At 49.6% G+C, this 24,933-nt stretch overlaps 1 protein-coding gene across 4 annotated transcripts in view; it reads left to right on the top strand.

Annotated features, from left to right (window-relative positions):
* POMT1 (protein O-mannosyltransferase 1) overlaps window positions 1-24,933 on the top strand; it is a 191,574-nt gene that overhangs the window by 90,029 nt on the left and 76,612 nt on the right. For all 4 annotated transcript variants that reach the window (XM_063936870.1, XM_063936871.1, XM_063936868.1 and 1 more), the window contains 7 exons: window positions 2,510-2,656; window positions 20,792-20,898; window positions 21,078-21,128; window positions 21,991-22,137; window positions 24,457-24,568; window positions 24,663-24,728; window positions 24,803-24,896. In XM_063936870.1, the coding sequence (XP_063792940.1) occupies window positions 2,535-2,656; window positions 20,792-20,898; window positions 21,078-21,128; window positions 21,991-22,137; window positions 24,457-24,568; window positions 24,663-24,728; window positions 24,803-24,896 (699 nt within the window). In that variant the 5' untranslated portion in view covers window positions 2,510-2,534. The remainder of the gene's footprint in view (window positions 1-2,509; window positions 2,657-20,791; window positions 20,899-21,077; window positions 21,129-21,990; window positions 22,138-24,456; window positions 24,569-24,662; window positions 24,729-24,802; window positions 24,897-24,933) is intronic.

The following is a 24,933-nucleotide window of genomic DNA, read 5'->3' as shown; positions in this document are numbered from 1 at the left end:
GAAATATTGTCCCAGGTCGAGGGTCTCTCAAGCAATAGCAGTGGACACCCTAGTGACACTGTGGGTGTTTTGGTCGGTCTATGTGTTCCCTCCACTTCCACTCTTTCCAAAGATGTGAAAGATTATAAGAAGAACAAAAGTTCAGGTGACCCTCATTGTTCCAAACTGGTCAAGGAGGGCTGGTATCCGGATCTTCAGAAATCACTCATAGGAGATCCCTGACCTCTTCCGCTGCGAGAGGATCTGTTATAGCAGGGGCCTTGTGTGTTCCAAGACTTACCGCGGTTTCCATTGACAACTTGGAATTTGAATGTCGGATCCCAGCCGAAAAGGGTATTCCCAGTGACGTCATCCCTATTCTTCAGTCAAGAAAGAAGTAACGTCAAAACATTACCACCATATTTGGAGAAAATTTTGTGTCTTGGTGTGAATCCAAGAAGGTTCCTACGGAAGAATTCCAGTTGGATCGTTTTCTCCATTCTTTTCTTGTAAGATCGCGTGAATGCGTTCTTCGGTTGGGCTCGATTAAGGTTCAGTTTTCAGCCTTATCGGTTTTCTTCTAAAAAAACCCCAATTGGCCTCCTTTCCAGAGTTTCAAGCTTTCGTAAAAGGAGTCTTGCACATCCATCCTTCCTTCCTTTGTGCCCCTGTGGCGCCATGGGATCTTTACGTGGGGTTGCAGTTCCTGCAATTTCTTTGGTTGAACTTTTCAGTATGGTTGAGTTGAAATTCCTCACTTGGAAAGTGGTCATGCGGTTGACCTTGGCATCCGCAAGGCGGGTGTCTGAATTGGCGGCTTGGTCTCACAAGAGCCCTGTTTAATCTTCGATGAAGATAGGGCGGTTTTGAGAACTTGGCAGCAGTTTCTGCCAAAAGTGGTTTCATCGGTTTCACTTGAACAACCTATTGTGGTGCCGGTGGCTACTGACGCCTGGGCGACATCGAAGTATGTCGATGTGGTCTGAAATTTGAAATTGTGTTGCCAGATTGGCTCAGATCGGGAAAACGGAGGATCTGTTTTATCCTATATGCTCCCAACAAGATTGGGGTTCCTGCTTCCAAGCAGACTATTGCATGCTGGATCTGGAATACGATTAAGCTTGCTCGTTTTACGGCTGGATTGCCGTTACCGGAATCGGTGAAGGCCCATTCTACCAGGAAGGTGGGCTCATCCTGGGCGGCTGCCGTGGGGTCTCGGTTTTATAGCCTTGCAGAGCAGCTGCTTAGTTGGGCTCAAACTATTTTGCAAATATTCTACAAGTTTGATACCCTGGCTGATGAGGACCTCTTGTTTGGGTAATCGGTGCTGCAGAGTTATCCGCATCTCTCCCACCCATTCTAGAGCTTTGGTATTTACCCCATGGTCCTTTTGGAGTCCCCAGCATCCTCTAGGATGTATGAGAAAATAGGATTTTAATACCTACCGGTAAATCCTTTTCTCTTAGTCCGTAGAGGAAGCTGGGCGCCCGTCCCAGTGCGTACTGTATCTGCAGTCATTGGTTGTGGTTACACTCATGTTGTTGTGTTTCTTTTCAGTCAGTCTGTTGCTGACGTTATTCATGCCATGGCATGCGGTATGCTATTATTGGTTGTGTTTACACACAGGTTGTGTTACATTTTCGGTCAGCATATTGCTGTTTGTTTTTCATGCCGTCGGCTGGTGTTCTATTGAATGCCACTTTCTGCAACATGTTTGAGGCATGAGCTGGTATGACGCTCACCGTGTTTAAACAATAAATTATTTCCTCGAAATGTCCGTCTCCCTGTTCACAGTTCTATAACTGGAGTCTGGAGGAGGGGCATAGAGGGAGGAGCCAGTTCACACCCATTCAAGGTCTTAAAGTGCCCATGTCTCCTGCGGATCCCGTCTATACCCCATGGTCCTTTTAGAGTTCCCGGCATCCTCTACGGACTAAGAGAAAAGGATTTACCGGTAGGTATTCAAATCCTATTTTCTGCCATATTTGTAGTATTGGTACTTGGGGGAGACTAGGGATGGACAACTGAAAGGTCCGGATGGAAAGTTTAGATGCATGTGAGATTGTTGCTTGCATTATCAATGTGGTGCAGTTAATAGGAGGAACTCAATCTTGTATATAATCGTTAGAAGTCTTCATTCACAGACCGCTTCTCTATTGGTGCAATTATCATCCAGCTGATATAGCAAATTACTTGTATCAATTGGATATCATTCCCTAAATATTTATATTACCCATAATTCAAGATTTAATGTCCATCCCTAGACGAAAATGATCATATACTAACTGGGTGATATATGTATAACATACTAGGCCGATATAACCTATCTATAATGTATATACTAATGCCAGCCTCGGATAGACATGTAAAGTTGTGATCAAGGGTTGGGGGATATGTTTCCAATGCACAACAGACTTCTTGCCTGTAATCCCATTGAAAGAAACTGCAGCCAGCCTTCCCTCAGTCTGTAATAGCTGATAACCGAGAGCAATAACTTGTATATATCCGGTGGTATTGTCTCCTCTTGCAGGTAGTCCTCCTCCACCCCATGCAGGATGTCCGTCTCCCGGAAGTCCCCATTTGTGGTTACATTGGAAATTAATCTGATCCTGGTGACTCTGACCATCATGGGAATTCTCAGCCGCCTATGGAATCTTTCTTACCCGCAAGCTGTTGTGTAAGTCCTCTTCATAGTCCAGCCAATTGCGAGTAACAATGTCATGTTTCCATAGTAACATATCTCCTGATCTCTTCCTTGGACTAGAGACCAATGTAGTAGTAATCATTTCAGAACAACGACACTTAAAGTAGGGTTAAAGTAAAAGGTGAAAAGTATCCTGGGTCCCCTAATTTCAAATATATCATCCGCAGAAAAGTATGTTTGGAAGGGTAATTATTATGTTCAAGTACTGTAAAGAGAATTATTATTTCTCTGACGTCCTAAGTGGATGCTGGGACTCCGTAAGGACCATGGGGAATAGCGGCTCCGCAGGAGACTGGGCACAACTAAAGAAAGCTTTAGGACTACCTGGTGTGCACTGGCTCCTCCCTCTATGACCCTCCTGCAGACCTCTGTTAGAATCTTGTGCCCGGCTGAGCTGGATGCACACTAGGGGCTCTCCTGAGCTCCTAGAAAAGAAAGTATATTTTAGGTTTTTTATTTTCAGTGAGATCTGCTGGCAACAGACTCACTGCTACGAGGGACTAAGGGGAGAAGAAGCGAACCTACCTGATTGGAGATAGTTTGGGCTTCTTAGGCTACTGGACACCATTAGCTCCAGAGGGATCGAACACAGGACCCGACCTCGATCGTTCGGTCCCGGAGCCGCGCCGCCGTCCCCCTTACAGAGCCAGAAGCATGAAGATGGTCCTGAAAATCGGCGGCAGAAGACTTCGGTCTTCACCAACGTAGCGCACAGCACTGCAGCTGTGCGCCATTGCTCCTCATGCACACCTCACACTCCGGTCACTGATGGGTGCAGGGCGCTGGGGGGGGGCGCCCTGAGCAGCAATATGAATACCTTGGCTGGCAAAAAATCACAATATATAGTCCCAGAGGCTATATATGTGATAAATACCCCTGCCAGAATCCATAAAAAAAGCGGGAGAAAAGTCAGCCGAAAAAGGGGCGGGGCTATCTCCCTCAGCACACTGGCGCCATTTTTTCTTCACAGTGCAGCTGGAAGATAGCTCCCCAGGCTCTCCCCTGTAGTTTTCAGGCTCAAAGGGTTAAAAAGAGAGGGGGGGCACTAAATTTAGGCGCAATATTGTGTATACAAGCAGCTATTGGGGAAAAATCACTCAGTTATAGTGTTAATCCCTGCATTATATAGCGCTCTGGTGTGTGCTGGCATACTCTCTCTCTGTCTCCCCAAAGGACTTTGTGGGATCCTGTCCTCAGTCAGAGCATTCCCTGTGTGTGTGTGTGGTGTGTCGGTACGGCTGTGTCGACATTTATGAGGAGGAAGGTTACGTGGAGGCGGAGCAGATGCCGATAAATGTGATGTCGCCCCCTGTGGGGCCGACACCAGAGTGGATGGATAAGTGGAAGGTATTAACCGACAGTGTCAACTCCTTATGTAAAGGGCTGGATGACGTAACAGCTATGGGACAGCCGGCTTCTCAGCCCACGCCTGCCCAGGTGTCTCAAAGACCATCAGGGGCTCAAAAACGCCCGCAACCTCAGATGGCAGATACAGATGTCGACACGGAATCTGACTCCAGTGTCGACGAGGTTGAGACATATACACAATCCACTAGGAACATCCGTTGCACTCGGCAATGAAAAATGTGTTACACATTTCTGACATTAACCCAAGTACCACAAAAAAGGGGTTTTATGTTTGGGGAGAAAAAGTGGCCAGTGTTTTGTTCCCCCATCAGATGAGTGAATGAAGCGTGGGTTCCCCCGATAAGAAACTGGTAATTTCTAAAAAGTTACTGATGGCGTACCCTTTCCCACCAGAGGATAGGTCACGTTGGGAGATATCCCCTAGGGTGGATAAGGCGCTCACACGTTTGTCAAAAAAGGTGGCACTGCCGTCTTAGGATACGGCCACTTTGAAGGAGCCTGCTGATAAAAAGCAGGAGGCTATCCTGAAGTCTGTATATACACACTCTGGTACTATACTGAGACCTGCAATTGCCTCAGCATGGATAGTGCTGCTGCAGCGTGGTCTGATACCCTGTCAGATAATATTGATACCCTAGACAGGGATACTATTTTGCTAACCATAGAGCATATTAAAGACGTTGTCTTATATATGAGGGATGTACAGAGGGATATTTGCCGGCTGGCATCCAAAGTTAATGCAATGTCCATTCTGCCAGGAGGGTATTAGGGACCCGGCAGTGGACAGGTGATGCTGACTTAAAAGGCACATGGAGATTCTGCCTTATGAGGGTGAGGAATTGTTTGGGGATGGTCTCTGGGACCTCGTATCCACAGCAACAGCTGGGAAGAATTTTTTTTACCTCAGGTTCCTCACAGCCTAAGAAAGCACCGTATTATCAGGTACAGTCCTTTCGGCTTCAGAAAAGCGAGCGGGTCAAAGGCGCTTCCTTTCTGCACAGAGACAAGGGAAGAGGGAAAAAGCAGCACCAGACAGCCAGTTCCCAGGATCAAAAATCTTCCCCCGCTTCATCCGAGTCCACCGCATGACGCTGGGGCTCCACAGGTGGAGCCAGGTGCGGTGGGGGCGCGTCTCGGGAACTTCAGTGACCAGTGGGCTCGCTCACAGGTGGATCCCTGGATTCTGCAAGTAGTATCACAGGGATACAAGCTGGAGTTCGAGGCGACTCCCCCTCGCCGTTACCTCAAATCAGCCTTGCCTGCTGCCCTCGGAGAAAGGGGAGGTAGTACTGGCGGCAATTCACAAGCTGTACTTCCAGCAGGTGATAATCAAGGTACCCCTCCTTCAACAAGGCCGGGGTTACTATTCCACAATGTTTGTGGTACCGAAACCAGACTGTTCGGTGAGTCCCATTCTAAAATTTAAATCTTTGAACACTTATATACGAAGGTTCAAGTTCAAAATGGAATCGCTCAGGGCGGTTATTGCAAGCCTGGACGAAGGGGATTACATGGTATCACTGGACATCAAGGATGCTTACCTGCATGTCCCCATTTACCCTCCTCACCAAGAGTACCTCAAAATTGTGGTACAGGACTGTCCTTACCAATTCCAGACGTTGCCGTTGGTCTGTTCCCGGCACCGAGGGTATTTACCAAGGTAATGGCCGAAATGATGATACTCCTTCGAAAAAAGGGAGTTATAATTATCCCGTACTTGGACGATCTCCTTATAAAGGCGAGGTCCAGGGAGCAGTTGTTGGTCGGAGTAGCACTATCTCGGGAAGTGCTACAACAGCACGGCTGGATTCTGAATAGTCCAAAGTCGCAGCTGGTTCCTACAACGCGTCTACTGTTCCTGGATATGGTTCTGGACACAGAACAGGAAAAAGTGTTTCTCCCGGAGGAGAAGGCCAAGGAGTTGTCATCTCTAGTCAGAGACCTCCTAAAACAAATACAGGTGTCGGTGCATCAATGCACGCGAGTCCTGGGAAAGATGGTAGCTTCTTACGAAGAAAATCCGTTCGGCAGGTTCCATGCAAGGATCTTCCAGTGGGATCTGTTGGACAAGTGGTCCGGGTCGCATCTTCAGATGCATCGGCTGATAACCCTGTCTCCAAGGGCCAGGGTGTCGCTGTTGTGGTGGCTGCAGAGTGCTCATCTTCTAGAGGGCCGCAGCTTCGGCATACAGGACTGGGTCCTGGTGACCACGGATGCGAGGCTGGGGGGCATTCACACAGGGAAGAAACTTACAAGGACTATGGTCGAGTCAGGAGACTTCCCTACACATAAATATTCGGGAACTAAGGGCCATTTACAATGCCCTAAGTCAGGCTAGACCCCTGCTTCAACAGCAGCCGGTGCTGATCCAGTCAGACAACATCACGGCGGTCGCCCATGTAAACCAACAGGGCGGCACAAGAAGCAGGATGGCGATGGCAGAAGCCACAAGGATTTTCCGATGGGTGGAAAATCATGTGTTAGCACTGTCAGCAGTGTTCATTCCCGGAGTGGACAACTGGGAAACAGACTTTCTCAGCAGGCACGACCTCCACCCGGGAGAGTGGGGACATCATCCAGAAGTCTTCCAAATGATTGTACACCATTGGGAAAGGCCACAGGTGGACATGTCGGCGTCCCGCCTCAACAAAAAGCTAAAAATATATTGCGCCAGGTCAAGGGACCCTCAGGCGATAGCTGTGGACGCTCTGGTAACACCGTGGGTGTACCAGTCGGTGTATGTGTTCCCTCCTCTGCCTCTCATACCGAAGGTACTGAGAATAAAAGAAGGAGAGGAGTACGAACTATACTCGTGGTTCCGGATTGGCCAAGAAGAGCTTGGTACCCAGAACTTCAAGAAATGATCTCAGAGGACCCATGGCCTCTGCCGCTCAGACAGGACCTGCTGCAGCAGGGGCCCTGTCTGTTCCAAGACTTACCGCGGCTGCGTTTGACGGCATGGCGGTTGAACACCGGATCCTAAAGGAAAAAGGCATTCCGGAGGAAGTCATTCCTACGCTGATTAAGGCTAGGAAAGATGTGATCGCAAAACATTATCACCGCATATGGCGAAAATATGTTGCTTGGTGTGAGGTCAGGAAGGCCCCAACGGAGGAATTTCAACTGGGTCGATTTCTGCACTTCCTACGGTCAGGAGTGACTATGGGCCTAAAATTGGGTTCCATTAAGGTCCAGTTTTCGGCTCTGTACATTTTCTTCCAAAAAAGAACTGGCTTCACTGCCTGAAGTTCAGACTTTTGTTAAGGGAGTGCTGCATATTCAGCCCCCGTTTGTGCCTCCAAGGGCACCGTGGGATCTCAACGTGGTGTTGGATTTCCTGAAGTCGCATTGGGTTGAGCCACTTAAATCCGTGGAGCTAAAATACCTCACGTGGAAAGTGGTCATGCTGTTGGCCTTGGCGTCGGCCAGGCGTGTATCAGAATTGGCGGCTTTGTCATGCAAAAGCCCTTATCTGATTTTTTTTTATATGGATAGGGCAGAATTGAGGACTCGTTCCCAATTCCTTCCTAAGGTGGTATCAGCTTTTCATGTGAACCAACCTATTGTGGTGCCTGCGGCTACTTGGGACTTGGAGGACTCCAAGTTACTGGACGTAGTCAGGGCCCTGAAAATATATGTTTCCAGGACGGCTGGAGTCAGGAAAACTGACTCGCTATTTATCCTGTATGCACCCAACAAGCTGGGTACTCCTGCTTCTAAGCAGACTATTGCTCGCTGGATCTGTAGCACGATTCAACTGGCACATTCTGCGACTGGACTGCCGCACCCTAAATCTGTAAAAGCCCATTCCACGAGGAAAGGGGCTCTTCTTGGGCGGCTGCCCGAGGGGTCTTGGCTTTACATCTTTGCCAAGCTGTTACTTGGTCGGGTTCAAACACTTTTGCAAGAGTCTACAAGTTTGATACCCTGGCTGAGGAGGACCTAGAGTTTGCTCATTCGGTGCTGCAGAGTCATCCGCACTCTCCCGCCCGTTTGGGAGCTTTGGTATAATCCCCATGGTCCTTACGGAGTCCCAGCATCCACTTAGGACGTCAGAGAAAATAAGATTTTACTCACCGGTAAATCTATTTCTCGTAGTCCGTAGTGGATGCTGGGCGCCCATCCCAAGTGCGGATTGTCTGCAATACTTGTATATAGTTATTGTTTAACTAAAGGGTTATTGTTGAGCCATCTGTTGAGAGGCTCAGTTATATTTCATACTGTTAACTGGGTATAGTATCACGAGTTATACGGTGTGATTGGTGTGGCTGGTATGAGTCTTACCCGGGATTCAAAATCCTTCCTTATTGTGTCGGCTCTTCCGGGCACAGTATCCTAACTGAGGTCTGGAGGAGGGTCATAGAGGGAGGAGCCAGTGCACACCAGGTAGTCCTAAAGCTTTCTTTAGTTGTGCCCAGTCTCCTGCGGAGCCGCTATTCCCCATGGTCCTTACGGAGTCCCAGCATCCACTACGGACTACGAGAAATAGATTTACCGGTGAGTAAAATCTTATTTTATGACTGCATTTATTCATAAAAGTGGGATTGAATTGCTGTTCACAGGGCCTAGGAAAAAACAAAGTAAACTCCTCCATACACGAGAGGACAATAGCGTCATTCATTTATACATTACCGCACAGTGGAGCCAATTCAATTGTTTTGGGTGTCTAATATGTTTAGACACCCAAACAATTGTCACAGTTCAGTTGATGTTTGGATGCATAACGCGCATATCATACCCAAACAGACAAAGTTTAGCCACGTAAAATGGTTAAACCTGTCTAAAGTCCTGCTTTGGGTGTCTGAACGCGAGTTTGGATGCCCAAAGTGTCGACTTAGCACACATTTCTTCACTTAGTTCATGGGTCTGCTAGAAGAGATAGATAATCATCCCCACGGCTACTGGGCATCTGAACGGAGCATCAAGTGAATTGCTCTTTCTCTTACGTCCTAGAGGATACTGGGGTCCACATTAGTACCATGGGGTACAGATGGGTCCACTAGGAGCCTTGAGCACTTTAAGAAATCAATAATGTGCACTGGCTCCTCCCTCTATGTCCCTCCTACCAGACTTAGTTTAGAAAATGTGCCCGGAGGAGCCGGTCACGCTTCGGGAAGCTCCTGAAGAGTTTTCTGCATTTATTTTCTGTTTGTTATTTTACAGGCACTGCTGGGTGGCACCAGCATGCCTGCTTCGTAGGACTTAGGGAGGAGAACGGCCCAACTTCCTACAGAGTTAATGGTCCCGTTTCTCCGTCGACAGGACACTGAGCTCCTGAGGGAGTCATTCGTAAGACCCACCACGGCGAACGTACCCACCTGCATTACGTCGCCACCCCTAACAGACCCAGAAGATAGAAGAGTGGTGAGTACAACGCCGGCGTCCCGGTTAGCGGGTCACCGGAGGGAATGGCGGCACAAGGGTAGGAGCACAGCGCTGATGCAGGCTGCGCTCCTTGGTGCTCAGAAGGACCTGCAAATAAGTGTGTCCCGCTGTGAGGGGCGCGCTGGGCCACCAATGATTACCACACTGGCCAATATACTTAACAGGGGTTCTAACCCCCTGTTAAGCACACTAAGAACTCAGGCCAGTATAAAAAAAAGTGAAGCCGCGCGCCATTACGGGAGCGGATCCAGCTGCCCACCAGTGCCATTTTCTCTGACGTCCTAGTGGATGCTGGGAACTCCGTAAGGACCATGGGGAATAGCGGCTCCGCAGGAGACTGGGCACAACTAAAAGAAAGCTTTTAGACTACCTGGTGTGCACTGGCTCCTCCCACTATGACCCTCCTCCAAGCCTCAGTTAGATCTTTGTGCCCGGCCGAGCTGGATGCACACTAGGGGCTCTCCTGAGCTCTTAGAAAGAAAGTATATTTTACGTTTTTTATTTTACAGTGAGACCTGCTGGCAACAGGCTCACTGCAACGAGGGACTAAGGGGAGAAGAAGCGAACCTACCTGCTTGCAGCTAGCTTGGGCTTCTTAGGCTACTGGACACCATTAGCTCCAGAGGGATCGACCGCATGGAACTGGCCTTGGTGTTCGGTCCCGGAGCCGCGCCGCCGTCCCCCTTACAGAGCCAGAAGCAAGAAGAAGTCCGGAAAATCGGCGGCATGAAGACTTCTGTCTTCACCAAGGTAGCGCACAGCACTGCAGCTGTGCGCCATTGCTCCTCATACACACTTCACACTCCGGTCACTGAGGGTGCAGGGCGCTGGGGGGGGGGCGCCCTGAGCAGCAATAAAAACACCTTGGCTGGCAAAACAATCACAATATATAGCCCCAGAGGCTATATATGTGATAATTACCCCTGCCAGAATCCTTAAAAAAGCGGGAGAAAAGTCCGCGAAAAAGGGTCGGAGCTATCTCCCTCAACACACTGGCGCCATTTTCTCTTCACAGTGCAGCTGGAAGACAGCTCCCCAGGCTCTCCCCTGTAGTTTGCAGGCTCAAAGGGTTAAAAAGAGAGGGGGGGGGGCACTAAATTTAGGCGCAATATTGTATATACAAGCAGCTATTGGGAAAAATTCACTCAATATAGTGTTAATCCCTAAATTATATAGCGCTCTGGTGTGTGCTGGCATACTCTCTCTGTCTCCCCAAAGGGCTGTGTGGGGTCCTGTCCTCAGTAAGAGCATTCCCTGTGTGTGCGCGATGTGTCGGTACGGCTGTGTCGACACGTTTGATGAGGAGGCTTATGTGGTGGCAGAGCAGATGCCGATAAATGTGATGTCGCCCCCTGTGGGGCCGACACCAGAGTGGATGGATAGGTGGAAGGTATAAACCGACAGTGTCAACTCCTTACATAAAAGGCTGGATGACGAAATAACAGCTGTGGGACAGCCGGCTTCTCAGCCGCGCCTACCCAGGCGTCTCAAAGGCCATCAGGGGCTCAAAAACGCCCGCTCCCTCAGATGGCAGACACAGATGTCGACACGGAGTCTGACTCCAGTGTCGACGAGGTTGAGACATATACACAATCCACTAGGAACATCCGTTACATGATCCCGGCAATAAAAAATGTGTTACACATTTCTGACCTTAACCCAAGTACCACTAAAAAAGGGTTTTATGTGTGGGGAGAAAAAGCAGGCAGTGTTTTGTTCCCCCATCAAATGAGTGAATGAAGTGTGAAAAAGCGTGGGTTCCCCCGATAAGAAACTGGTAATTTCTAAAAAGTTACTGATGGCGTACCCTTTCCCGCCAGAGGATAAGTTACGCTGGGTGATATCCCCTAGGGTGGATAAGGCGCTCACACGTTTGTCAAAAAAGGTGGCACTGCCGTCTTAGGATACGGCCACTTTGAAGGTACCTGCTGATAAAAAGTAGGAGGCTATCCTGAAGTCTGTATTTACACACTCAGGTACTAGACTGAGACCTGCAGATAGTGCTGCTGCAGCGTGGTCTGTGACCCTGTCACACAGGGATACTATTTTGCGAACATAAGAGCATATTAAAGACGTCGTCTTATATATGAGGGATGCACAGAGGGATTTTTTGCCGGCTGGCATCCAGAATTAATGCAATGTCCATTCTGTCAGGAGGTTATTAGAGACCCGACACTGGACAGGTGATGCTGACTTGAAAAGGCACATAGAGCCTTATAAGGGTGAGGAATTGTTTGGGGATGGTCTCTGGGACCTCGTATCCACAGCAACAGCTGGGAAGGAAAAATTTTACCTCAGGTTTCCTCACAGCCTAAGAAAGCACTGTATTATCAGGTACAGTCCTTTCGGCTTCAGAAAAGCAAGCGGGTCAAAGGCGCTTCCTTTCTGCACAGAGACGAGGGAAGAGGGAAAAAGCTGCACCAGTCAGCCAGTTCCCAGAATCAAAATTCTTACCCCACTTCCTCTGAGTCCACCGCATGACACGGGGGCTCCACAAGCGTAGCCAGTTACGGTGGGGGGCCGCCTCAAAAATTTCAGCGATCAGTGGGCTCGCTCACAGGTGGATCCCTGGATCCTTCAAGTAGTATCTCAGGGGTACAAGCTGGAATTCGAGGCGTCTCCCCCCCCCCCCCCCCCCGCCGTTTCCCCAAATCTGCCTTGCCGACAACTCCCTCAGGCAGGGAGGCTGTGCTAGAGGCAATTCACAAGCTGTATTCCCAGCAGGTGATAGTCAAGGTGCCCCTACTTCAACAAGGACGGGGTTACTATTCCACACTGTTTGTGGTACCGAAACCGGACGGTTCGGTGAGACCCATGTTAAATTTGAAATCCTTGAACACATACATAAAAAAATTCAAGTTCAAGATGGAATCGCTCAGGGCGGTTATTGCAAGCCTGGAGGAGGGGGATTACATGGTATCCCTGGACATCAAGGATGCTTACCTACATGTCCCCATTTACCATCCTCACCAGGAGTACCTCAGATTTGTGGTACAGGATTGCCATTACCAATTCCAAACATTGCCGTTTGGACTGTCCACGGCACCGAGGGTCTTTACCAAGGTAATGGCAGAAATGATGATACTCCTTCGAAAAAAGGGAGTTTTAATTATCCCGTACTTGGACGATCTCCTTATAAAGGCGAGGTCCAAGGAGCAGTTGTTGGTCGGAGTAGCACTATCTCGGGAAGTGCTACAACAGCACGGATGGATTCTATACATTCCAGAGTCACAGCTGGTTCCTACCACACGCCTACTGTTCCTGGGGATGGTTCTGGACACAGAACAGAAAAAAAGTATTTCTTCCGCAGGAGAAAGCCAAGGAGCTGTCATCTCTAGTCAGAGACCTCCTGAAACCAAAACAGGTATCGGTGCATCACTGCACACGAGTCCTGGGAAAAATGATAGCTTCTTACGAAGCAGAATTCCATTCGGCAGGTTCCATGCAAGAACCTTTCAGTGGGACCTCTTGGACAAGTGGTCGGGATCGCATCTTCAGATGCATCGGCTGATAACCCTGTCTCCGAGGACCAGGGTATCTCTACTGTGGTGGCTGCAGAGTGCTCATCTTCAAGAGGGCCGCAGATTCGGCATACAGGACTGGGTCCTGGTAACCACGGATGCCAGCCTTCGAGGCTGGGGGGCAGTCACACAGGGAAGAAATTTCCAAGGACTTTGGTCAAGTCAGGAGTCGTCCCTACACATAAATATTCTGGAACTGAGGGCCATTTACAATGCCCTAAGTCTGGCAAGGCTTCTGCTTCAAAACCAGCCGGTACTGATCCAATCAGACAACATCACGGCAGTCGCCCATGTAAACCGACAGGGCGGCACAAGAAGCAGGATGGCGATGGCAGAAGCCAAAAGGATTCTCCGATGGGCGGAAAATCACGTCTTAGCACTGTCAGCAGTGTTCATTCCGGGAGTGGTCAACTGGGAAGCAGACTTCCTCAGCAGACACGACCTACACCCGGGAGAGTGGGGACTTCATCCAGAAGTCTTCCAACTGTTGGTAAACTGTTGGGAAAGGCCACAGGTGGACATGATGGCGTCCCGCCTAAACAAAAAATTAGATATTGCGCCAGGTCAAGGGACCCTCAGGCGATAGCGGTGGACGCTCTAGTGACACCGTGGGTGTACCAGTCGGTTTATGTATTCCCTCCTCTGCCTCTCATACCAAAGGTACTGAGAATAATAAGAAGACGAGGAGTAAGAACGATACTCGTGGTTCCGGATGGGCCAAGAAGAGCTTGGTACCCAGAACTTCAAGGGATGATATCAGAGGACCCATGGCCTCTACCGCTCAGACAGGATCTGCTACTGCAGGGGCCCTGTCTGTTCCAAGACTTACCGCTGCTGCGTTTGACGGCATGGCGGTTGAATTCCGGATCCTAAAGGAAAAGGGCATTCCGGAGGAAGTCATTCCTACGCTGATAAAAGCCAGGAAAGAAGTAACCGCAAACCATTATCACCGTATTTGGCGAAAATATGTTGCGTGGTGTGAGGCCAGGAAGGCCCCAACAGAGGAATTTCAGCTGGGTCGTTTTCTGCACTTCCTACAGTCAGGAGTGACTATGGGCCTAAACTTGGGTTCCATTAAGGTCCAGATTTCGGCTCTGTCGATTTTCTTCCAGAAAGAACTGGCTTCACTGCATGGAGTTCAGACATTTGTAAAGGGAGTGCTACATATTCAGCCCCCTTTTGTGCCTCCTGTGGCACCTTGGGATCTCAACGTGGTGTTGAGTTTCCTAAAATCACATTGGTTTGAGCCACTTAAAACTGTGGATTTGAAATATCTCACGTGGAAAGTGGTCATGTTATTGGCCTTGGCTACGGCCAGGCGTGTGTCAGAATTGGCGGCTTTGTCATGTAAAAGCCCTTATCTGATTTTCCATATGGATAGGGCAGAATTGAGGACTCGTCCCCAGTTTCTCCCTAAGGTGGTATCAGCTTTTCACTTGAACCAACCTATTGTAGTGCCTGCGGCTACTAGGGACTTGGAAGATTCCAAGTTACTGGACGTAGTCAGGGCCTTAAAAAATGTATATTTCCAGGACGGCTGGAGTCAGGAAAATTGACTCGCTGTTTATCCTGTAGGCACCCAACAAAATAGGTGCTCCTGCTTCTAAGCAGACTATTGCTCGCTGAATTTGTAGCACAATTCAGCTGGAGCATTCTGCGGCTGGATTGCCGCATCCTAAATCGGTAAAAACCCATTCCACGAGGAAAGTGGGCTCATCTTGGGCGGCTGCCCGAGGGGTCTCGGCTTTACAACTTTGCCGAGCTGCAACTTGGTCAGGGGCAAACACGTTTGCAAAATTCTACAAATTTGATACCCTGGCTGAGAAGGACCTTGAGTTCTCTCATTCGGTGCTGCAGAGTCATCCGCACTCTCCCGCCCGTTTGGGAGCTTTGGTATAATCCCCATGGTCCTTACGGAGTTCCCAGCATCCACTAGGACGTCAGAGAAAATAAGATTTTACTCACCGGTAAATCTATTTCTCGTAGTCCGTAGTGGATGCTGGGCGCCCATCCCAAGTGCGGATTGTCTGCAATACTTGTATGTAGTTATTGCCTAACTAAGGGTTATTGTTGAGCCATCTGTTGAGAGGCTCAGTTATATTTCATACTGTTAACTGGGTATAGTATCACAAGTTATACGGTGTGATTGGTGTGGCTGGTATGAGTCTTACCCGGGATTCAAAATCCTTCCTTATTGTGTCGGCTCTTCCGGGCACAGTATCCTAACTGAGGCTTGGAGGAGGGTCATAGTGGGAGGAGCCAGTGCACACCAGGTAGTCTAAAAGCTTTCTTTTAGTTGTGCCCAGTCTCCTGCGGAGCCGCTATTTCCCATGGTCCTTACGGAGTTCCCAGCATCCACTACGGACTACGAGAAATAGATTTACCGGTGAGTAAAATCTTATTTTCCCTCTACAGCTTACCCTGACAGGAATTACAAGGAAGCGCAGCTCCTCCACAAAGACTCCACGTTTCCTCAGCAGTACCAGGGGGTCTTAAAAGGGGGGAGGGGGGGTGTTGTAAAATACTAAACCCTATTAAGGGACTTAGTGTAGCGACCCAGCTGAGCTTACTTGGCCAAGAGGGCGCAGTGTGGCTGGCTACATTTTTTGTGTTTTCCTGAGGGCTCTGTGTGGGTTAAACTGTGTTTTCACCTTCTGTGTGTGGGTGGGAGGGTGTGTGTCCCTTCACGTTACCATGTCCAGGGACTGTGTTTCCTGCACAGCAGAGTGTCTGTCCTACCCCGGAGATTCACTTCCATGTACCCAGAATAGTACACATTCTCTGGCTAGTGGGGCAGAACTGATTCCATTAAAGGGATGATATCTAATATTTCTACCAAATTATCCCATACTGAGAAAGAGACACAATACTTAAAGCAGTCTATGGATGACCTGATGAATAGAGATTCAGTTCCCATACCAGCATCTCAGACCCCTGCCATTTGCCCACAAAAGCGTACTCTGGCCCAGCTCATGCAGGCTGATACTTATGACGATACATCAGACCCAGAGGAGGGTGAAGTGGATGCGAGTGGGGGGGATGCTGTCCTGTCACAAGGAATACTGGCCCTGATAGAAGCTATCAGATGTCCTGGACATTCCTGACAAGGTGGTGTAGGTAGAGGAGAAATCTTATTTTAATGTAAAAAAGAAATCCTCAGCTACTTTTCCTGCATCAAAGGAATTGAATGCCCTGTTTGCAGAAACTTGGGATAATCCTGAAAAAAAGTTTCAGATCCCTAAAAGGTTAATTACATCCTTTCCCTTTACTCTGGATAAAAAGAAATGGGAAAACCCGCCGATTGTGGACGCATCGGTATCTAGGTTGTCACGTAAGATAGTCTTGCCTGTTCTTGGGGCAGCATCCTTAAAGGACACTGCTGACCGCAAGATTGAGACCACTCTCAAATCTTTATACACAGCTGCTGGGGTGGCTCAGAGACCCACTATTGCTTGTGCATGGATCACTAGGGCCATAGCTAAATGGTCAGGTAACCTAATTGATGGATTAGATTCCTTGCCCAGGTGGGAGATCATTTTTCTTCTACCGCATAATCAGGACTCTGCTAACTTTATGGTAGAGGCCATAAAGGAAATTGGTTTGCTCAAAGCACGCACCACTGCCATGGCAGTGTCAGCACACAGGGGCTTGTGGCTGTGCCAGTGGACTGCGGATTCCATGAAAGGCATGGAAAGCCTACCATTCACAGGCTAGGCCCTTTTTGGTGATGAACTGGATACGTGGATATCCAAGGCTACGGCGGGTAAATCTACATACCTTTCTTCCGTAGCACCACCAGCTAGGAAAAGCTACTCTGCTCCAACTCTGTAGTCCTTTCGGACAGCGAAGTTTAAAGGCAAACCCAAAGGTTCTTCTACAGCCTTCAAAGGCAATAAAGGTAAACCCAGAAAACCAGCTGCTACAGGTTGTCAGGAACAGACCTCCGGGTCTGCTTCCTCAAAGCCTTCAGCATGACGGTTGACCGCACTGCCTGGAAGACAGGCAGGTGGGAGCCCGGTTACGTTATTTCAGTCACATTTGGGCAACATTGTACCAGGATCCCTGGGTCAAAGACCTTATCGCCCAGGGATACAGACTGGACTTTCATTAACTCCCACCTCACAGATTCTTCAAATCAGGCTTACCAGCTTTTCCAGAAGCAGGTATAACTTTGCAGGCAGCAATTCAGAAACTGGTGCAAACTCGGGTCATTGTCCCAGTTCCACTTCAACTACAAAACAAAGGTTATTACTCCAACCTGTTTGTGGTACCGAAACCGGTTCGGTAAGGCCCATTTTAAACCTCATGTCACTGAACCCGTACTTAAGGGTCTTCAGGTTCAAGATGGAGTCTCTGAGAGCGGTGATCTCAGGTCTGGAGGAGGGGGAATTTCTGGTGTCTCTGGACACCAAGGATGCGTACCTTCATATTCCAATTTGGCCTCCTCATCAGGCTTATCTTCGGTTTGCACTACAGGACTGTCACTACCAGTTCCTGGTCCTGCCATTTGGCCTCTCCACAGCACTGAGAGTGTTCACCAAGGTAATGGCAGAGATGTTTCTCCTCCGCAAGCAGTGAGTGAACATAATACCGTACCTGGACAACCTGCTGATAAAAGCACCATCCAGGGAGTGGTTGTTGGACAGCATTGTCCTCTCAATCCGACTACTCCAGGATCACGGGTAGATTCTGAACCTACCAAAATCCCACCTGGAACCAAAACCTAGGCTTCCGTTCCTGGGGATGATATTAGATACGGAGGAACAGAAGGTATTCTTTCCGTTGAAAAAGGCATTGGTAATCCAGTCAATGGTGCGGAATGTTCTAAATCCAACTCTGATATCTGTGCGTCTCTGCATTCGCCTTCTGGGGAAGATGGTAGCCTCTTACGAGGCTCTGCAGTACGGAAGGTTTCATGCAAGGTCCTTCCAGCTGGATCTATTGGACAAATCGTCCGGATCGCATCTTCACATGCACCAGATGATGCGTCTGTCGCCAAAAAACAGGGTTTATCTTCTGTGGTGGCTTCAGACTTCTCACCTGACTGAGGGTCAAAGGTTCGGGATTCAAAATTGGATTCTGCTAACCACACGCAAGCCTCGGAAGTTTGGGAGCAGTCACCCAGGGGGAACAGTTCCAAGGAAAATGGTCAAGTCAGGAAACCATCCTTCCGATCAACGTTCTGGAGCTAAGGGCCATATACAATGCCCTTCTACAGGCATCGCATCTTCTTCAAGATCATGCTATTCAAGTTCAGTCGGACAATGTGATGGCAGTATTGTACATAAACCGACAGGGTGGAACAAAGAGCAGAACAGCAATGTCAGAGGTAACGAGGATTCTCCTCTGGGCAGAAAGACACGCGGTGGCGCTGTCGGCAATCTTCATTCTGGGAGTAGACAACTGGGAAGCGGACTTTCTCAGCAGACACGACCTCCACCCAGGAGAGTGGGGCCTCCACCCGCAGGTGTTCGAGTCCTTGACACGTCGGTGGGGAATTCCGCAAATAGACATGATGGCCTCTCGTCTCAACAAGAAGCTCATTTGGTATTGTTCCAGGTCGAGGGATCCACAAGCAGTGGCGGTGGACGCTCTGGTGACTCCATGGGTCTACCAGATGGTTTCCGTGTTTCCACCTCTTCCATTGATCCCCAGAATTCACAAAAGAATAAAAAGGGATAAGGTTCAAGCAATTTTCTTTGCTCCGGACTGGCCAAGAAGGGCCTGGTACGCGGATCTACTGGAGATGCTCCTAGAGGACCTGAGGCCTCTGCCTCTTCGAGAGGACCTTCTACAACGGGCCATTCGTCTATCAAGTCTTAACACGGCTACGTTTGACAGCATGGAGGTTGAACATCAAATCCTAGCCCAGAAGGGTATTCTGAACAAGGTTATTCCAACCCTGATCCAGGCCAGGAAAAGGGTTACATCTAAACATTACCACCATATCTGGAAAAAATATATGTCTTGTGGTGTGAAAACAGGACATTTCTTACAGTGGAATTTCAACTGGGACGTTTTCTTCTGTTTCTACAGTCAGGTGTGGATGTGGGCCTACATTTGGGTTCCTTAAAAGTCCAGATTTCAGCCTTATCCATTTTCTTCCAGAAACAATTGGCTTCCTGAGGTTCAGATGTTCTTGAAGGGTGTTCTGCACATCCAGCCGCTGTTTCTGCCTCCCACAGCACCTTGGGATCTCAACGTGTTGCAGTTTCTACAATCAGAATGGTGTGAGCCTTTACAGGAGGTTGACGTAAAGTTTCTTACGTGGAAGACCGTTACACTATTGGCCTTAGTTTCCGCAAGGCGTGTGTCGGAACTGGGGGCGTTGTCTCACAAAGCCCCTACTTGATTTTTCATGAGGATAGAGCTGAACTCGTCAGCAATTTCTTCCTAAGATGGTGTCTGCGTTTCATATCAACGAACCTATTGTGGTTCCGGTGAATACGGACACCTCTGCTACCTCCAAAGTCCTTGGATGTTGTAAGGGCTTTGAAGATCTATATGAAGCAGACAGCTCGTCACAGAAAATCTGACTCTGTTTGTTCTCTATGATCCCAAGAAAATTGGGTGTCCTACTTCAAAGCAGTCTATTGCTCGCTGGATCAGGCTTACTATCCAGCAGGCTTATTCTATGGCAGGATTGCCAGTTCCTAAAGTACAGGCCCACTCTACTAGATCGGTGGGTTCTTCCTGGGTGGCTGCCCGTGGTGTCTCGGCTTTACAGCTCTGCTGAGCAGCTACTTGGTCGGGTTCTAACACGTTTGCTAAGTTCTACAAGTTCGATACTTTGGCCTCTGAGGACCTTCAGTTTGGTCAGTCAGTTCTGCAGGAACCTCAGCACTCTCCCACCCGGTTTGAGAGCTTTGGTACATCCCCATGGTACTAATGTGGACCCCAGAATCCTCTAGGACGTAAGAGAAAATAGGATTTTAATTACCTACCAGTAAATCCTTTTCTCGTAGTCCGTAGAGGATACTGGGCGCGCGCCCAGTGCTTCATTTCTTCCTGCACTGTTAATTTAAGTATTGTTGTTGGTTCAGCTGTTGCTGTTCCTGTTCAAGTTTTGTTAGCATGGCTTTCCTCTTGTTTGTGTGTGTGTGCTGGTTCGAATCTCACCGCTGTTCTGTTTCATCCTTCTTCAGGATATGTCCGTCTCCTCTGGCACAGTTTCCTAGACTTGAGTCTGGTAGGGGGGTCATAGAGGGAGGAGCCAGTGCACACTATTGATTTTTTAAAGTGCCCAAGGCTCCTAGTGGACCCATCTATACCCCATGGTACTAATGTGGACCCCAGTATCCTCTACGGACTACGAGAAAAGGATTTACCGGTAGGTAATTAAAATCCTATTTTTGTGCCCCCTTATTGTAGCCGTAGGGTAAAACAATTGAGTTGGCCCCAGTGTCTGTTTCCTCATGTCTTGTCTTTGAATAAAGCAAGTCTCTGATATGGAGTGAGTAATTGAGTTCAACGCATTGAGCTGCCAGACATCTCACTGCAGTGGACAGCTGCGCATTTTACTGGGTAATGTAAAAGAAAATCTATGCTCATTTTCCTGCACATCTATTGGAATGCCAAGAATGAGTGAAGATCTTGCCTGTGATGCGTCTGAACTGAATTGCACCCGAAATATCCTGTCCTTTTCATTAGTAGGGCCATTTATTTATTTTTAAGTAAAGTTTTAGTATTGCTGGACATTAATGTAGTGTATGCTGGCCGTTCCTGGGTACTGAGATGCTCTGTCCGGTCTGTCTACACACTTGGCTGATGGGATGGGAATGGGTTTATGTATCAGACACACTTATTCTGCTATTTTATATCTCTCATTTCACAGATTCGATGAGGTATATTATGGCCAGTTCATATCTCTGTACATGAAACGTATATTTTTCTTGGATGATAGTGGACCCCCATTAGGCCACATGCTTTTGGCATTGGGAGGTAAGCAGATCCTCCTGTAACATTTTCATTTATTTTTTTTCTGTTGTTAGTCTAATGTAACTCAAAGCTAAATAAAAAACAATAGAGACTGTTACTGTTAAAAGTAAATGCTGTTACTTAAGGGTATGATTCATGAATGATTTTTCTCATTTCATCACTTTTTTTGTTTCATTCTTTAGGATATCTTGGTGGATTTAAAGGTGACTACATGTGGAACAGAATTGGAGCAGGTACGTCATAAAAAACAGCCCATTCACAATGATTGTGTGAAATATTTTTTCTATACACAATATTTTCCACTGCCGATCCCAATCCCCACAGGGATCTTACAACGGAAAATGGCATAGAATTGTGTGTACCCTCATATCTATACTTAGTACAGGGCTCGACAAATCCCAGGGTCCAGGTAGCCATGGCCCCTAGATTTTGCTGCCTCGCTACCAGATTATGCAGGGAGGGAAGAATCCGATCCTCTTCAGCCGCGGCGGAGATTCATGGGCGTGCCTCTATTGTGGCAGCCAATTCATACACAGGACTGCATGTGCTGAGTGTCCGTCCCAGCCTGCGCTGAGTGCTGTGCCTGTCCGTACTGGCCTGCTGCGCTATCTGTCTTCAAACTCCAGCTACATAGAGCTCTCTGATAAGAGCATCCATGCGTGGCCAAGGATTGCGGCATCGGAGGGAGTTGTGATGTGGCCATAAGGTGGGGGGATTGTTTGTCCGGGGGATTGCTGCGGAGGGCAGTTTTGCCAGGGGGGAGGGGGTCCCTTAGTTGTGTGACCATGGGGTTGGTTTGCCTGTGTGGGGTGGAGGGAAGCTGCTCAATAATGTGAGGGGTTTCAGTGGGTTTTTTTTTTTTTTTTGGGGGGGGGGGTTTGCGGGGGTGGAATAGCGGATGACAACAGTGCTCTGGCTCCTACACTTTTATCCTGGCTCCTAGATTTTAGAAAAATTTGTCAAGCCCTGGCTTAGTATGTTTATAGTATGCCACTATTACACGTCTAATAATAAATGCCGGAAAGGTGTTGTTTCAGTTTGTAATATTGCTTTCTGGCGCTGCACACTCTGAGGTATCCTTGTCTCTTCCTGTAGAATACAGTAGTAATGTCCCTGTTTGGTCTCTGCGCCTGCTTCCTGCTGTGTCCGGGGGGCTGTGTGTCCCGCTGGCCTATCAGATTGTGGTGGAGCTGGGATTCTCCGTGTGGGCTGGAACCACAGCTGCTGTTCTGATTCTGTTTGGTGAGTCACATGTACACGTGGTTAGAACATGTGTGTTTCTTTTAAGCTGATGTTTCTCAGAAAATACATGCCAGTGTATCAATGATGTGCAGTGTTGGGAGGATAAAAAATAAGTTGTATAGGTGGGGAGAAACAAAATTCACAGAGGGCTGTGTTCCAGGGAAAGGTGGTGCATGCCATAAGGCAGTGAGATGATAGAAGGGCTAGATGTCAGGAGTTGGGAGCTGATAGAAGTAGACAGGGAGGTGGGAGTAAGGCTCTGGTAGCAGGCAGGGAGGTGCGTGTAGAGCAGGCATGTCACTCATGGTCAGCTAGCTGTTGTGAAACTACAAGTCTCAGCATACTTTACGAGCTGATCAGTGGGAGGTATGCTGGCAAAGCATGCTGGGACTTGTAGTTTCACAACAGCTGGAGGGCCACGAGTCTGACATGCCTGGTATAGAGCCATGTGCCGGGTGGCCGGGGGGAGTAGGGTTGCGTGTCAGAAGGCAGTGGGAGGGTGGCCGTAGGGTCACATGCTAGGAGGCAGGGGGCGGGAGTAGAGCTGTGTGCTAGGAGGCAGCTAGGTGAGTGTAGGTACACGTCCCGGTAGTAGGGCCGCGTGCCAGGGGAGGGGGGGGGTGGGGGAGTAGGGCCGCATGCCAGGAGGGAGTGGGAGTAGTGGCAGGGGAGTGGGGGTAGGGCTGTGTGCTAGGAGACGGGGAAGTGAGTGTAGGGACACGTGTCGGTAGTAGGGCTGTGTGCCTAGAGGTGGTTGGAGGGTGGGAGTAGGGCAGCGTACCAGATGGCAGGGGAGGTGGGAGTTGGGCAGCGTGCCAGATGGCAGGAGAGGTGGGAGTAGGGCAGCGTGCCAGATGGCAGGGGAGGTGGGAGTAGGGCAGCGTGCCAGATGGCAGGGGAGGTGGGAGTAGGGCAGCGTGCCAGATGGCAGGGGAGGTGGGAGTAGGGCAGCGTGCCAGATGGCAGGGGAGGTGGGAGTAGGGCCGCATGCCAGGAGGGAGTAGTGGCAGGGGAGTGGGGGTAGGGCTGTGTGCTAGGAGACGGGGAAGTGAGTGTAGGGACACGTGTCGGTAGTAGGGCTGTGTGCCTAGAGGTGGTTGGAGGGTGGGAGTAGGGCAGCGTACCAGATGGCAGGGGAGGTGGGAGTAGGGCAGCGTGCCAGATGGCAGGGGAGGTGGGAGTAGGGCAGCGTGCCAGATGGCAGGGGAGGTGGGAGTAGGGCAGCGTGCCAGATGGCAGGGGAGGTGGGAGTAGGGCAGCGTGCCAGATGGCAGGGGAGGTGGGAGTAGGGCAGCGTGCCAGTTGGCAAGGGAGGTGGGTGTAGGGCAGCGTGCCAGTAGGCAGGGGAGGTGGGAGTAGAGCTGCGTGCCAGTAGGCGGGGAGGTGGGTTTAGGGCCGCGTGTCAGGAGGCAGGAAGATGGGAGTAGGGCCGGGAGGCAGGAGGGTGGGAGTAGGGCCGCGTGCAGGGGGTAGAGTACCGTGTCGGGAGTGGGAGTAGGGATGTGTACCAGGAGGCGGGGGTATGGGGGTGGCAGGTACCTGTGCCAGTAGTAGGGCTGTGTGCCAGGAGGCGAGGAGATGGGTGTAGGGCCCCGTGTCAGGAGGCAGGAATGTGAGTGAAGGGACATGTGCCGGTAGGAGAGAGGCAGGAGGGTGGGAGTAGAGCCGCGTGTCGGGGGGGCAGGAAGGCGGGAGTAGGGCCGCGTGCCGGGAGGCAAGAGTAGGGCCGCGTGCAGGGGATAGAGTCCCGTGCCGGGAGGCATTGAGGTGGGAGCAGTGATGTGTACTAGGAGGCGGGCGGTTGGTGGTGGGAGTAGGTCTCTGTGCTGGGAGTAGGGCTGTGTGCCAGGAGGCAAGGGGGAGGTGGGAGTAGGGTAGCGTGCCAGGAGGCGGTACGTGTCCCTACCTCCTAGCATGCGTATCTACTCCCACTTGCCTGACTTGTGGCACACAGTCCTACTACCAGCTCCTGTCCCTACACTTGCCTCCTAGCACACAGTCCTACTCCAGAGCTTCTTGGCACACAGCCCTACCACTGGCACACGGCCCTACTCCCACGCCCTTGCCTCCTGGCACACGGCCCTACTCCACCATGCCTCCTGGCACACGGCCCTACTACCGGCACGCATCCCTTCCCCCCCTCGCCTCTGCCTCTCCCGGCAGGGAGGTGGGAATAAGGCCGGATGCCAGGAGGCTCTCCTTCTAGAAGGGAAATATGGAGGACAGGCACTGATCCAGATGGCGGAGATGGATAATGGCTCTTGAGGAATGTTTATATTGTCACTGGTTTCTTTTCCATTGATCTTGTTCCTGCCGCAGAAAATGCTCTAATCACTCAGTCTCGCTTGATCCTTCTGGAGTCTGTGCTCATAAACTTCATTCTTCTGGCCATCTTGTCTTATTTAAAGTTCCATCGTTATCAGCAAATCAGGTGAGCACTAATCCACCAACAGCTGACTTATAAGTTTGTGTGCAGGAGCACAGGAGTCAGAACATGTTGTAAGGATAAGTATTTTTCCCTGCAGCCCCTTCTCCATGTATTGGTGGTTCTGGCTGATTCTCACCGGGATATCCTGCTCCTTCGCAGTAGGGTAAGTAATCTCTTTTCTCCTCATACCTGCTCCTGAGTTTATGCCCCTGTAACACTCTCTCATCTCCTGCTCAGGGTCAAGTACATGGGTCTCTTCTCCTACCTTCTGATCTTAGGAATTGCTGGTGTGCACAGCTGGCAGCTGCTTGGTGACCGCAAACTGACTAATGTACGTACTTGTTACATTCAGCCCAGGAACCCTGTGC

The sequence above is a fragment of the Pseudophryne corroboree genome, chromosome 8 (assembly GCF_028390025.1).
Source record: "Pseudophryne corroboree isolate aPseCor3 chromosome 8, aPseCor3.hap2, whole genome shotgun sequence".
Classification (NCBI taxonomy): Eukaryota; Metazoa; Chordata; class Amphibia; order Anura; family Myobatrachidae; genus Pseudophryne; species Pseudophryne corroboree.
This window is presented reverse-complemented; position numbering and strand designations above follow the sequence as displayed.